This window comes from Aethalodelphis obliquidens, unplaced genomic scaffold (genome assembly GCF_003676395.1).
Source record: "Aethalodelphis obliquidens isolate GAN/ISIS:26980383/991018 unplaced genomic scaffold, ASM367639v1 scaffold26, whole genome shotgun sequence".
Lineage (NCBI taxonomy): Eukaryota > Metazoa > Chordata > Mammalia > Artiodactyla > Delphinidae > Aethalodelphis > Aethalodelphis obliquidens.
Genome location: NW_020837970.1, coordinates 11,058,255 through 11,073,886, shown reverse-complemented (window position 1 = coordinate 11,073,886; position 15,632 = coordinate 11,058,255). Strand labels below are relative to the sequence as shown.

At 52.1% G+C, this 15,632-nt stretch overlaps 1 protein-coding gene across 4 annotated transcripts in view; it reads left to right on the top strand.

Moving 5' to 3' along the window:
• DAPK2 (death associated protein kinase 2) overlaps positions 1-15,632 on the top strand; it is a 136,289-nt gene that overhangs the window by 9,604 nt on the left and 111,053 nt on the right. For 2 of the 4 annotated variants that reach the window (XM_027123258.1, XM_027123257.1), the window contains exon 2: positions 12,216-12,313. In XM_027123258.1, the coding sequence (XP_026979059.1) occupies positions 12,237-12,313 (77 nt within the window). In that variant the 5' untranslated portion in view covers positions 12,216-12,236. Of the gene's footprint in view, positions 1-6,317; positions 6,453-12,215; positions 12,314-15,632 lie in introns of those variants that run through there. The other 2 variants (XM_027123259.1, XM_027123260.1) reach the window with 2 other exon arrangements.

Sequence of the window (15,632 nt, the reverse complement as noted above, 5' to 3'; positions counted from 1 at the left end):
CTACATTTTTGGAAGGAGTACCACATAGATGATGTTATATCTTTCTTGTTCCATTTTTACTGATGTTAAATGTGGACTTTTTATTAAGGTGCTATCTGCCAGATTCCTCTGTTGTCAAAGTACCCTTTCCTCTTTGTCATTAATGAGTAAGTCTGTGAGGAGATACTTAAGAGACCCTGTGAGCATCTTGTTCTCCAACAATGTTTCGATCAGGTTTTTTTGTTTGTTTGTTTGTTTGTTTGCGGTACGCGGGCCTCTCCCTGTTGTGGCCCCTCCCGTTGCGGAGCACAGGCTCCGGACGCGCAGGCTCAGCGGCCATGGCTCACGGGCCCAGCCGCTCCGCGGCATGTGGGATCCTCCCAGACCGGGGCATGAACCCATGTCCCCTGCATCGGCAGGCGGACTCTCAACCACTGCGCCACCAGGGAAGCCCTCAATCAGTGTTTTTTGTTTTTCTTTTTTGGGGGGGTTTTGTTTGTTTGTTTTTCTCGCTGTGCCATGTGGCTTGTGGGATTTTAGTTCCCTGACCAGGGGTCAAACCTGTGCCCCCTGCAATGGAAGCACAGAGTCTTAACCACCTCGCCACCAGGGAAGTCCCACTCAATGGTTTTAATATCCAATGACGTGCCACGGAATAGGAAGGCCAGCTACACGGAGGTCAGGGATCCTCCAGACGTGTGGAAGGAGACACCAGCGGACTGACCAGGTCTGGCCCTGAAGTTCCTCTTCAGAGGAAGGTGGGGAAGAAATGCTCTCCTCCCATTCTTCCCTCATGGATCTACCACAGGCCTCTGATGGGTCCGACCACATTACCAGCAAAAAGAAGGATGACAGGAGAAGGATGTGGAGAAGGAGGGCAGGGGTTGTTAACAAACACAGGGAAGTGAAATCCTAACTTCAGCTCAGCAGATGTGACTGTGCCACCTAGGAAGAGTTCTCTCCTTAGAGATGCCTCTCTACCCTGCCCCCCAGGCATTCAGGCACCTCTGGGCACCCTTGGGGCTCTGTCTGGCTTGCCCCAGAACATGGGATTCTGGCATCTATTCCCAGGATATCTCCTCTGCTTGGCTTTGAGGCCCCTGGAGGGCAGGGCCTGTGCCTCATTTCTCTCAGAGCCTGGCCCAGGATGTGCACCAGGAAATGTTTGAAAAATGAATGAGGCTGGAATTGAGCTGAGCCTTGGATAAATGGAGGGGAAAGGAAGAAAGTATTTCAGAGACAGAAGGAGGAACAACGTGGCTGGAGAGATAGGGCACAGGTGACAGACTGTCTTGAGAGAGGGAACCATCTGTTTTTTTTTGTTTTGGCCATACTGCGCAGCATGTGGGATCTTAGTTTCCTGACCAGGATAGAACATGCGCCCCCTGCAGTGGAAGCGCGGAGTCTTAACCACTGGACCGCCAGGGAAGTCCTGGCAACCATCTGTTTTGGGAAGGAAGCTGCCATTTGTGGCAGTGCTTTCTCAAGTATTTTGTCTGGTCCTGAGAGAAAGGTGTAATTATTCCCATTTTACAGATGATGCAACTGAGGCTCAGAAGGGGAAGTGACTTGCCCAGAAAGTGGCTGAACAGGAATATAAATAGGCCTGTCTTATTCCTGAGCCTAGAGAAGGAGATGGTGGAATTCATAGCCCTAAAAGTGGGCATTGTTTGGGGTCCCTGGCCAAGCACCCAGTGCCCGTGTCACCAACCTCTGCCTAAACAGAAGGCGATAGCATGTGCCTGGATCATGATCCCACCACGTGACCCCTGTGCTGGCTCAGGTGGGAGTTGAGGCAGTAAATGGCAGGTGGTTTCATACCTTCAGCCCTTTGTATACACAGCTACTCCCACCTAATGTGCCATCCTTCACTCACCCCACCCCCTACTCTCCTGGTTCTCTTCTTTCACATTTGAGTCAAGGCTCTCCTTACCTTAAGGCACCTCGTGATGCCTGCTGGAGTAGACCTGACACTTGACCAGGCATTAAGTCTATTCTTCCTCCACCAGCACCTAGCCCCAGGGGGTGCCCTTGAATGTTTGCAGAACCAATGGGTGCGCCCTTGTGCCCAGGAAATCCCCATTGTCTAGGGCTTCCAGGGAAAGGCAAGGCCTCCCATGCCCCAGCCCCTTTCAATCTCTCCTCCCCTCCCCTCCCTTATCCTTACGGTGGGGTCAAGGCCTTGCTGAGTCCAGCCAGGCTAGAGGTGGAAGCATCCACCTCTGTTTGCAAGAGCCAGCGGGCCTCCTGAGGGAGGAAGCAGGAAGGGCGGCCAAGTCTGCCCCACACCCTGACCCTGCCTGGCTGGGCGTGGGAGAGTAGAGGGCACAGGGCAGGGTACAGAGGGCTGGGAAGGACTGAGGAACCAGGCCACTGGCCACCACTGAGAGGAGGAGGCTTCCTGCCTGCCTTCTACCCAGGGGGCTAGCCAGCTGGGGAGGAGCCAGCTGTGTCCTCTCCTGGCCTGTCCTGATAGCATAAGAAAGCTGTCAGCGCTGGACCCACTGTCAAGCAGCTGGCAGTCCAGTCTTCATTTGACTCGTTCTGGACCTGCTCAGGGCCAGGCTGGGGATGGGTGGGGTGTAAAGATGAATAAGATCCATTTCCTTGTCTAGGGGAGCTCACACCAGACATTCAAGGAACAATAAACATAGCAATACTCATTGAGCACTTATGGGCTGGACACTGATCCAAGTGCACACATATCCGTAACTAATGGAATGGTCACAACAACCCACGGGGATAATGAGGCACAGAGAGAACAAGACGGTTCCCTGGGGGACTTCCCCGGCAGTCCAGTGTTAAGACTCCACACTTCCACTGCAGGGGGTGCGGGTTCAATCCCTGGTCAGGGAACTAAGATCCCACATGCCGCGTGGCGCTGCCAAAAAACCCAAAACCCAAAAACCAAAACAAAACAACAAAAACAGGAGAAGGTTGCCCGGGATCACACAGTAGGTTGCTCATTGGGATCCACAGTAGGCATCCGGCATCGGAGTCCCTGCATTTAACCCTCGCACCGTGCATCCTCTATGCCAACCCCAGTGCCGGCTGCCCCAGCCCACACATGCGGCATCTCAGTCCTGGCTCTTGTCTCCTCGTCAGCAGGTTGGTAGGCTCTGTAAACTTGCCAGGCGCCAAAGTGTGCCTTAGGTTATCCCCACTTTCATTGCCCTTTAGTGTCCCCCATGGTTACATCTTCCCCGTGGGCTTGTCTTCTCATCCTGTGGAAGCTTCAGGTTCCTGTGACTCACCAGTCTCATAGGCTGGGGGAGTGTCTTGCACAAAGCAGGTGCTCAGATGTGTCTGTGGTTTGGTGGGTTGATGGAGGAGGCTTTCGTTTCCCCAGGTCTCTGGGACATGAACAAAATGGTTCTCAGCCTATGCATTGGAACCACCTGGGGAGTTTTAACCACTACTGAAGCCCAGCTCCCACTCCCAGAGGTTCTGATGTAATCGGTGTGGGGTGCAGTCTGAGCATTAGGATTTTAAAACACTCCCAGTGTGATTCTGATGTGCATTCAGGGCTGAGAACTCCTGGAGTGTAATATGTGGCAGTTATTAACTTTAATTATACATCTCTCCAACCGACATATGATTAAGTGCCAGGGACTTGGGTGCCCTTGGGGGACAATAGAAAACAAGACAGTTATGGTCCCTTACCTTGTGACATTTACATTCTAGTAACTCAATTTAACAGGCTTTACTGGGTTGGGGATGTCAGGCATTGTATGGGCACAAAGATGAACTGGACACTAATTACAACTAAAATAGAGGAAGGGGAATGCCAATTAGGTACAAACCAAGAGTGGTAGGGTTCAGGGGAGAAAGGCATCCGGAGGGCAGCTCGAGGAAATTTCCATGGAAGGTATGTCACCTGAGAGGGCCCTTGAGGGATGGTTTGGATTTTGTAGGATGAGATGAGGGGGTGGTGATGGAATGGCTTAAACAAAAGTATGGAGGCAGGAACAGCCAATAATCCAAGGTGGCAAGAAAGCTGGATGTGCACACACAAGAGGGAAGAGGATGTGCGTACACAGTGGGGAAATGCAGGTCGGAGCCTTAAAATGCCAGGTGAGACATTTGGAACCACGCAGGGACTGAGGCTGAGGTAATTCTTAGCACTTAATCCCTGGACCTCCTCCTGACTTCATTCTGGAGTAGGTGTCCTCGCTGCCACCACCCTCAGGGTTTTCCCTTCCCTGCCGTCTGCCACCTCAGTCCCATGTTCAGTGCTCAGTAGCCTCAGGTGAGGTTCTGATGAACTCACTCCACCCCAAGCATAAAATGCATTTCCAGATGGTATCTCCCTAGGCACTGCATTTGGCAAGTAGAATGGAAAGAGCACCAAACTGCAAATGGGGAGGGGACCTGGCTCTAATCTTAGCTCTGCCCCCCACCAGATGTGTGACCTTGAGCAAGTCACTTCTCTTCCTTGAGCCTCAGTTTCCTCCTCTGAAAAATAACCTGGCTGGATGGGATGATTGACAGCGACACTTCCAACTGCGACATTCTCTGACTAGTTTGCCATGTGTCAAATTCAAGAATGTCCTTTTTGCCTTGGGCAAGGGGACATTGCTGCTGCAAATTAGGTACTAAGCATGAGACTCAGAGGGGGAAGGGATGGCTACCTGTAGCTACCTGTAGGTGCTCCGCAGTCTCACCTGAGCCCAGCCTTGGATTCATCATAGCACAGGCACCGGCCATGTGAAGGAAGAAGCCTTCAGATGATTCCAGCCCCCAGCCATTCAAGTCACTCCCACCCACTGAAGTCTCCCCATTTGAAGCCCCAGACATCATGCAGCAGAGATAAGCCATACGTGCCGTGCATTCTCTGTGTTTCTGACCCTCAAGGCATGAGCCTAACAGAGTTGTTTCATGCCACAGGCTGGGGTGGTTTGTTACGCAGCAATAGATAACTGGAAATGGGGGAGGAGGTATGAGGATGGTCTGAGGATGAAGGGCCTCCTTATGCTGGTGAAACCTCACCAGTGGTTGTCCTCCTGTGGCCACTGACTTGGAGAGCCACCTCTGGTCTTGGATATTACTTTCTCAAGGTAGCCTGGTGCTCTTGGGAGAGGTGGCTCAAAGCCTGCACTGTCTTGGAATGTTGTCAAGTTTATGAACAAGGAAGCACCGGGGTCTTTCTAGAGGCTGTCACAGACTCTGAAGTACCAGTCAGCTGGGGAGTGGGAGAGGGCTGGTTGATCTGTACCTCTCAGTACCCCAGTGTCGGGAAAGGCTAAAGAGGGGACAGGGGGCTTGCTCACGCAGGTAGAGGTCCTCTAGGTGCATCTTACACATTCTGTCTCATTTTAGTCCCACAATAGCTCCATTAGACGCTGTAAGGAGTGTTTACCTACTTTACTGATGAAGAATAAGGTCAGGCGCCATGCCCAAGACTATACCCACACCGGGAACGGCAGAGCAGAGCTTTGAACCAAATGTAGGACTCTGAACCTATCACCCTTTCCTCTTGGACTGTCTTGAGGAGTGCCCTGGATGAATTAGGGATGGAGGCTCTGGGAAGGGGCCTTCATTTATTCTCCCTAAACAACCTCTTGTCTTGAAATAAGACCACTGAACTTGACTTACTGTTTCCATGTCCTTCCACCACCCCCTCCACTCTCATTCCTTTTTCCTCCCAGGATTTTTGGCAGAAGGAAGAGAGGAGCACTCCACTCCCAAGTCTTTCATTAGGGAAGCCTTGATGTGATGATGTGGGGTGATGTGGGGCTTCACCAACGTGCCAGGCAGGGCTGGGGGCACGGAAGCCAGGCTGCTCCCAAGTGGGGGTGGGGATGAGGGGATGGGGTGGGGTGGTGAGGAGGGAAGTGTCCCTCCCCCTCTCGGCCCCCACCCCACTGTGAACCGTGGATGGTGAGGTTTCCAGAAGAATCTGTCCGTTGTCGGAGCACTCTGACTGGGAGGGAGGAAGGGGCATATTCCCTGGTGGGAATTCCTCTTTCATGGTGGAAGCGGGGGACAAGGAGATACCACTTTCTGAGTGATCATGGCAGGCTATATCCAGTGTATCAGCTCATTTAAATTAGTTTCCAGATTAGTCTTGGAGAGGTTAGCCGACCTGTCCAGCCACACATCACGTAAGCAGCAGAGCCCGTGAAGACGCCAGGTCTTGCCACTGGCTCTCGCCCCCTCTCCTGGCAACCTCAGGGGCCAGGAGGTGCACGCTCCGACCTGGTAGGGAGGCTCTCGGCCCTCACCCGGGAGCTGTCCTGAGGGAACTCCCGGTAGGGGGCGCTCCGAGCGCCGTCTCGGGCCTCCGGGTGCGCCTCCAGCCGGCGCCTGGGACGGGACCGGCCGCCCCGCCCTCTCGGCTCATCCGCGGCTCTGCGGGCAGGCGGGCGCCCACCGCGCAGGGAGCGGAGCGGAGCAGAGCAGAGAGCAGCGCGCCCGGCCGCGCTCCCCGTGCCTACTGCGCCTCCACGCCCGGCGCCGCGCAGCCTCCCGCCGTGAGTAGCGCCCGTCTGCGGGCTCGACGGGCGGGACAGGGCGCGCGGCTCGGGGCTGGGGCTAGCGGCGGCAAATTGCTCCGGGGCAAGTCAGCGGCCCGGTCCCTGACGCCGTCCCCCGGGTATGGCCGGCCTTGGCCTTGGGTGCTCTGGCCGGCCCTGGACCTCAGGGACTGCCCGCTGGGCCCCTAGGGCTCGCTCCGAAGTCTGGCACTGTGACCCGAGGAACCGGCTGGGAGCGGCTGGCAGACCTGGCGCCTAGGGAGGACGGGAGACAGACTTCCATCAAGTTAGGACCCCTTGACGCGGGGGAGGGCCCCAGATTTACGGGAGGAGAGGGCCCAGATCTTTTCAGCATCATCTGCTTCGCATACCTCCTTCTCGCCCTCTTGCGAAGAGGTGATGCGAGGAGGGTGCTCCGTACCCAGTCAGCTTTCTCTGTGGCAGAATGAAGCTGTGGTCCCAGTCGGGAGCCTGGGCTGGGGCAGAGTTAGGGTGGGCAGGGGGGCAGCCAGTTGGTCTGCGGCAGGCTGGGGTTTCGACCCCAGCATAGGAGGGTGTTGTCAACGGTTTACGCGACTATGGTTCAGGCATTGTGGATGTCTCATGGCATGTGTGGGTCTGCCTGATCCTCACTGTAACTCTGCAAGGTGGAAATTAGGCTTCTCACTTTGGGAGGGAGAGGAGGCCCAGGGCCATAAGCGTTGAGGCCAGGCAGGTGGTAGGTTAGGAGTGCACACTGGAAGAGAGGATGCATAGCTGCTGCCTCACTGGCAGGTGGGAAGGTCGCTGGGGGCGAGTGGCCCCCGACACCTTGTACTCAAGAATCCGGTGGAGGGCAGCTGGGGACCTCTGCTGTGGTTTCTGACATTGTATTTCTCAGCTGCCTCTGTGTAAGGTATTCCTGGGAGAGCCCTGGTGACTGAGGGGTGCTGGTACGTTGGCCTCTTCACGATTTCCTCCGGAGTCCTGTTCTTCCCCAAACCACCCATCTCCCAAGATGTGTTTTTAGCACCTGAAGTGGCCCCATTCGGCAGCTTTGGGAGAGGCTTGGGCAGGGGGTGCAGGGGTGTGTGGATTTGAGTGGGTGTGTGCTGGCTTGGGGTGAGCTTCCCACTGGCAGGAAGAAGACCTGAACTGACCCTGAACCCTCTCCCTAAGGCCTCCCTGGTTGTTAGATGTGGGGGGTGACCAAGCAGGCTGCCCAGCGGAGCTGGACCTTTACCAGGAAGATAGTTTTCTCATGTCAGCTTAGGCAGGTGGCTGATCTCAGAGCCCCAGCTTCCTCATCAGAGATCAGGGTGGGTCAAAGCCTCCAATGCATGGAGGGCCACTGTAATGCCGGATGCCCCTCCCTTCTGTTGGCAGCCTCCTCCTGAATGTGATGGGGGGGGTGTGAGGGGGCAGTCATGGTCCCATTTCACAGACTTGCACTGGGTGAGGATCTCTGAGAGTTCAGCAGGGTGAGCTGGGGCCCATGGGGGAGGGGCTTAGTAGGGTTGAAACTTCCTTATGGGATGATCCTCCAGCCCTGGAGGCCTCCTCCCAGGTTGTCCCTCAGGAGGCCACCGACTTCGTAACCCTCGTGCCACCATTGGAGGGTTGAGGGTACTGTCAACAGAAGCTGGGGGAAGACCAGCTGGAGTGGGCTAGCTGTGTGACTTTTAGCAAGTCCTTCCCCCCATCTGGATCTCAGTTTCCTCCTCTTGTAAAACAAGTGGGTTTGACCAGACAGCAGTGGTTTTCAAACTCCTCCCACCCATGAGTTCTCACTCGGAACCCCAACATATAGTGTAGATAAAGTGGAACTTCTCTGGCTCCCCTTCCTCATGCTGGTGGCTCCTGAGCAGGGTCTAAAAATCCCCTAGATGTTCTTACAGATCTCTTTCTGTGAGGTTTTAGGAAATCTGTGTTAACCTTTCAGAAGTGTTGCCTAGTATTAGGGTTGGGGGGCAGGAATGTGAATTCTAGAGATTCCATTAAGAGAAATGTAGGCATTAAGATGGGCCTCAACCTTGGAATGTCTGGAGCCGATGGATGGCCTGTGCCCCTGGCCAAAAGTTGTAGCTGTGCCCTCTGCCATGTGGTTTCATCTTTTCAGGGCCAGAAAGATGCCTGTATCTCTGGGTCCTTCTCCGGGCCCTAGCTGGTGACTGTAATTCCACCTCAGGACGTCTCCCCTTTGGTTTCATGTGTCTAAACTGGTAAAATGCGAATTCATCTTGGGGAGGGACGTTATGAAGGGGCTTTGAGTTGTTATCAGCTGCTTCTACCGGATGAGCTTTCTGAGCAGCAGCCTTGAGAAAGACAGCTGGGGCACTAAATTTACATCAGCCAACATTCATGGAGTGCCTGCTGTGTACCAGCTACCGCAAGGGGACAGAGGTGAGAATGTCACAACTCCTGCCCTCGTGAGGCTCCAAGACAACAGGCAGGAGGGAGGGAACTCACATTTGTTGGAACCGTCCAAGGACTGTGAAAAACACTTTACATATGTTATCTCATCTGTCCAGTAAATATCAGACTCGTGTTTTAATTATGTAAAATTTTGATTGCATACAAAATAACTGTACATACCATCAAGAAGCAGCATTGTCAGCACCCAGAAACCTCCCTGTGTCCCCTTCCAGGCACAACCCCTGACCGAGGCGTAACAACTATTACGACTTCTAGCGCCACGGATTTGTTTTACCTAGAGGGAATCACACAGTCTGTCGTCTTTTGTGTCTGGCTTTTCTCATTCAACATTATGTTTGTGAGTCTCGTCCACATTGTTGCAGGGAGCAGTAGTTCACTTTTTCTCATTGTTGTATAATAATTTCATTGTATGGGTATAACTCAATTTATTTATCCATTCTTCTGTCGATGGCCATTTGGTTGTTTCCAACTTTTAGTGATTACTGACAGTGCTGCTGTGAACGTTCTTACGTGGACCATTTTGGAAAACATCCGCATGTGTTTCTCTTAGGTACGTCCGTAGAAACTGACCAATAGTTTTCCAAAGCAGTCCCAGTGTCTACTCTCCCTAGCAGTTTTGAGAGTTCTCCAGATATTCACTAACACTAGGCATTGTCTAGACTTATTTCCTATGTAAGTAATTTGAAGCCCAGAAAAGTTGTCTTGTGCTGTTTGCTAGTAAGTGGCAGAGCCGGGATATGAACCCAGGCCTCTGTGCCTGTGGAACCTGTACTCTCTCCCTCTGGGTTACACATTGACATAGATTATGAAATAAGCCAGAACGTGATAAGCTCTAACCCTAAACATGTGTAAAGAGCACTCTTTGGGAATTTAAAGAGGAAGAGAGTTTTAATCTGTTTTGGCAAGAAAAAGGCTCATGGAGATGGTAGCATTTGAGCCTGGCTTTGTGGGAAGGGAACAGTTTTGCTAGGAGGGCTTTCCAGGTGCCCCCCCCAATCCCCTGAAAAGGGCCCGGCTTGAGCTTGGGTGTGGAAGGGGTGAAAGTTTTGGGGGAATGGGAAAGGTCTACTTTTGCCTGTAATATAGGATTTATGGGGGAGGGGGCTATGCTGAAATGGTGAGTTGAGGCCAAACTGGTGGACCTGGTTTGAGCTTAGGGGACTCCCCTGGCCCCCAAGTTCTGGTCACTCGGGATGTGGAGCACAAGGCAGGGGCTCATTGTTTTCTGGGGAGGTGGGGCTTCTTCAAATCCAGCTCAGCTCCTGACAGCGAATGCAGCTGGCCTCTTGCCAAATGGAGGATCCTAGCTGTTCCTGGGACCATTCTCAGGGTATCTGCCAACAGAGTTTTTTGGAGTTTTCTGCTTCCATCTAGCTGTGGGAAATTAGTAGCTACTGTCATCTCCACCCCCAGGATCTGACCCAGATGGTTTATTTGGAAGTCTTTTTTCAGCAAAAAGAAGATGATAGATAGCAGTCCTGCCCCCCCCTCTCAGTGCTAGCCTCAGGAGGTTTGCCAGGAATGGGGGTTGGGGGCAAAGGGGGCGAAACTTCTGACTCTGATCAAGCCAAACTTGCCAGGAGAATCCCAGTACCTTTTCCTCAGAAGGGAACAGAATTGGTGCCTCAATGGCTATGGGAAGCAGAAACACAAACAATGGCCTGGAATGAGTCAAATAACAATAATAATCATCGTTCTTATTTGCCCAGCAGTTTATGTCCTTATCACAATGGATCCTCACGTGGATGTGTGAAGTATGTGATATAGACGTGATCACCCCAGTTTACAGAGGAGGGGGATTGAATCCCAGAGAGGGTGCCAACGTGCTATGGGTCACATGGCTAATATACACCCAGATTAGCCTAGAACCGGGGATCCTGGAGCCTGCTTTTCTCAGGATTCCATGCTTGCCAGGCCCTGGATGAGCATGGAGTGAAGACCAAGCAGGGAGGAGGATGTGTGATGCACAGGCAGGAGGTTGGCAGGTGGCCCTGAGAGTAAGGCCTGGGAGCCAGGTCAGCTCTGCCTGGAGGTCTTCAGGGATGTGTGTGACTCGATGGAAGGGAGGGAGGCAGGTGGCATGTTGGTACCAGAGCTCTGGTTTGTAGGGGGCAGAGGTGGAGGAAAGAGGGTGAAATGTATACATCACCTGAGAGTTAGAACAGCTTCAGCCACTTGGCACTGATGAGACGTGCCTTTAGGTAATGGTGCCTCCACACAGCCTGGTGAAAACAGTCTTTTGGGGGTTCATGGGGCCCGGCCATGGTTGGTCTCTGATTGCCAGGCAGAAGAAAAGCTGCCAGCACTAGCCAAAAGGAGCTCCGAGAGGCCTTTGCTAATGACTCTTGAAAGATGCATCCACAGGTAGCTGGTTTTATCTTTGTGATGTGCAGGCTGTGTCCTGGGCCCTGTCCTCGGGGTGCTGTCCAGGGTGGCATGTGGCTGTCCCAGGAATGGGTGAGCTCCTTAGGGCAGGAGGATCCCAAGGGAGGATGCAGACCGTCTCTTCTGGTGGAGTGGTGGGTGCTCTGCGTGGTTCAGAGTAGTCCTGTGGTTCTCATTAAGGTGCCCTGGGTAGGCAGAGTTAGCTCCATTTTACAGATGAGGAAACAGCCTCCTCCCGCTGACAAGAGATGAGGCCATAGAGCTAGTTGTGGACAAAATTGCACCTAGAACCTCAGGCTCCTAACTCCTGGTGCCCACTGTAATTTGTCACACCACTTCCAGGCATCTTTCCCTTAGGGTGATGAGTGAGAGAGTTTGAAATCAGTTCAGACTCCAAGTTGGGTGGCACAGCGCCTGTAGGAGCTGAGGTCATGCACATCCCTTACCTTTCTACTGCATTTTGTGGTTTATAAAATTAATATCCTGATTTGCAGTGGTGTTTACAGTACTAATCCCTTTTACAGATGAGGAAGTTAAGACTCTGCAGTTTAAATGACGTAGGCAACTGTGGGACTTGAACCTGGAACTTCTGACTCAAAAATGAGTTCTGTTTTTCCTGCATCACAGCTGCCTCTTTTCTCAGTGGACCTGAATTTCATGAGAACAAATTGCCGAAGTTGCCCATGGTCCTGTTTCTCTGAACTTGTTCAGAGCAGATCTGAAGAAGTGAGGAGGGCTATTTTTGTCTCCTTAACAAATGTGATTAATATAAAGCAAATAAGAATAGTGCATCATTGGTCACAGGTGAGGAAAGGCTTGATCAAGGCTGTTCTTGAGGAATGAGGGCTGTGGGTTATCTTTGAATTATTAGCTCCCAGGCAGCCAATTACTTTTGGGCCTAGATTCAGGCTGGTACCAATTGACACGTCTGTCCTAACCTCAGGTTTTTTCATGTTTCAGGGCTGTACGCTCCAGGCCTCAATGAGGAGCCCAAACATGGAGATGTTCAAGCAGGAGAAGGTGGAGGACTTTTATGACATCGGGGAGGAGCTGGGGAGGTAAGTGGCTGTGAGAGGTGTACTGGTCAGTAGATCTTGTAGGTCATGGGCTTGTCACAGGACTCGTGGGAAGCTTTAAAAACAGTCCTGAGGTTTATTCATCTTCATGGGTGCCTCTGCAAGGAATCATCTCTCTGGAAATGGAGACTTGCCAGCAGAAAGGACTAGAATTGCTGAGTTCTGTGTTTTCAGTATAACCTGGCTGACAGTTAACGGCAAATCTAAATGATTCTTGTTGTACCTGTTACTTTGCTCCCAAAATCCTCCCCAGGCTCTGGACTGAGATATGACCTGTTGGTTTTCTTCTCCGAATCCCACTTGGGATTCTCCGTGGCTCCCAGGTGTTTTTTTTTTTAACGTTTATTTATTTATTTAGCTGTGCTGGGTCTTAGTTGCGGCACGTGGGCTCTTAGTTGCAGCATGTGGGATCTAGTTCCCTGACCAGGGATTGAACCCGGGCCCCCTGCATTGGGAGCATGAACTCTTAACTACTGGACCACCAAGGAAGTCCCTCCACAGCTCTCAGGATTTTGTTCTGTAAGCTCAGAGCCTGAATGGGAGGGGAAATCATCCTCCTGAAAATGGCTTTAGATTGAGTGACAAGCCACATGAGCCTAGTTGTGAAGGTTCTTCAGATCTGAGTTATTGGGTGCATTTTCAGGTTTGCTAAACCCACAACACAGACAGGGGTAAACTCAGATCTGAAAGTAGTTACTGTCTGGAGAGAAATGATTTTCTGAAGCTCTCTTCTTGCCTCTCATTTGTAACAACTGCTAGTATTCGGGTGGTATTTTAATGACTACAGAACACCAATCTTGGAGTTTGAGTCTCACAACAATTCATGAAATGGGAATTATTTTTACTCTTATTTTTCTTGAGGAAACTGTGGTCCAATGAGCTTAAGCAAGTTGCTCAGCCAGCAAGTGACATGGCCAACGTCTGGCCCGTCCAGTCTGTGCCTGCACACCTGTCATGCTCTCTCCAGTGCACATGGTTCTTGCACACTCACACATACTTGCAGTACACCCGGCCCAACCCCTCCACACACCCAGCAGAGTAAAAATCTGGGGGTTCAGGACCTTCACTGTATCCATGATGCACAACGGGAGCCTTTCCCTTTAAAGAGCTCCCGTGTCAGGACTAATTCTCTTACTTTCTTTTCTTCTCTTTTGTTTATTTTTTGCAAATATATGTATATATTTATTTCCTTTTATTTTAAGCACACTGAATTTATAGGTTAGTGTTTTAATACAGTTTTAAAATTACATCTTAACGTATCATACAGGTTTGCTCATGTCATTAAATATTTTAAATGCAATTTTATATTCCCTTGTATATGCATGCCCCAATTATTCAGCCATTTCCCCTACTGTTAAAAATATACAGTTTCCATTTATTTTTTTTAAATTTTCATTGCTAAAGCTATCGTGAACATCCCTTAACAGACATTTCTGATCCTGTTTTTGACTGTTTCCTTAAGATAGATAGCTAGAAGTTGGGTCACTGGGTACTTTTATTTAAAAAAAAAAAACTAGAAAGAACTTCAAAGCCAGAGGAGCCTTACTCAGAGAAGAATGGAAAGTGCAGTTATGGGAATTCCCTGGTGATCCAGTGGTTAGGAGTCGGTGCTTTCACTGCCGGGCCGGGTTCAATCCCTGGTCAGGGAACTAAGAACTAAGATCCTGCAAGCCGCGTGGTGAGGCCAGAAAAAAGAAAGTGCGGTTTCTTCAAGTTTAGGGAGTGCTTGTCCTGCTTGGCTGGATGGGTCAAGAAACAAGTGTCTGCAGAGTCCCAGAGTGTCCCAGAGGGGGAGATTCCTCAGCCTTCTGTCTGGGCCATTGCCACTGGCAATCCGGGGCCTGTGAAGGGCTGGGAAGAGGCTGGAGGGTGGTCAGCTGGACTCTGCCTCTGAGTGAGAAGCGAGGGTCTCTTCGCCTCGGGCGCTTCTCCTGAACTTGGTGATGCAGGGGGCAAAGTGACACCCTTAGCCACAGACCCTGGCAGGCCCTACCAGTGGCTTTTGATTCGATGGCCCCATGTTGGCCATGTCCTGTGTGTAAGGGTCTGTGCTAAGTGCCCTGGGTACAGAGATGAGCATGACACGGGGAGTCTTTGCCCTCCTGGAGCTCCAGCCTGGCTGTAGGGGCAGCTGTGCACATAACAAGGGCAGCGTTGGATGGGATTATGTCGGGTGGGCTGTGAGCTGAGAAGTCAGGAATTGGTGGGGGGGGGGCTTGGGCTCTGAAGAAGGAAGTAGACGTTTCCCGTGGAATTCATCTGTTATTCCTTCTTAGTCCTGTCTCTCCCCCATTCCATACCTCAGAGCTATTAGAACTGGAAGAGACCTCATGCTCTGGGATCCTCCATCTACAACAGGGTGTGAAGGCCCCAGGTACCTCACAGCCTGGGGAGCCTTGGAGGAGCCTCCCCTCCGCCCCCTGGTACCTGCAACTTTTGTAAGGTTCTAAGGTGCTGGCTGGACATAGGGTGAGTAAGAGGCAGCAAAGGTCTGAGGCCTTTGGAATGGCTTGTCGTCCTAGGATTTGTGGTCTAGGGCAGGGGTCCCCAACCCCTGGTACCGGTCCACAGCCTGTTAGGAACCGGGCCGCACAGCAGGAGGTGAGTGGCAGGCAAGTGAGCAAAGCTTCGTCTGCGGCTCCCCATCGCTCTCATTACCGCCTGAACCATCCCCCCTCCCCGTCCGTGGAAAAATCGTCTTCCACGAAAACGGTCCCTGGTGCCAAAAAGGTTGGGGACCGCTGGTCTAGAGGTCCGATGAGCTGGAAGGCCTTTAGAGGTCTTTCTTCCAAGACCCTCGTCAGACAGTTGAGGAAACTGAGCCTCAGAGAGGGGAAGAGTCTTGCCGGGGGCCATAAACAGGCTGGAACTAGAGCTGCCTTCAGATGACTGCTGGACTTCAGAAGGGGCAGTGCTATCTGTCTCTCCTCCTCTCTTCTTCACGTAGCACACTGTTGCGGGTGTACCTCGTGCCAGGCGTTGTCCGAGGCAGCGACGAACAAAATCGACGTTCCTGTCCTCTTGCAGCTTGTGTTCCATTGGGAACAAGTGATTGAGGGATCACAAAAGGACAAGTCACTATAGAGCGTGTGATGGGCTATGAAAGGAGAGAGAGGGATGCTCTGAGAGAGAAGAGGGGATGTAGTTTGCCCTGAGTGGCTGGGGAGGCTGCTCCGAGGAAGTGGCTGAGGGTAAATACACAGGCAGGGGAAGCAGCGTGGATGCAGGCCCCGAGGTGAGGAGAGCCTGGGGCCTGAGCTGCTGTCAGGAGGCCAGTGTGGCCGTGGAACGTGAGCTGGGG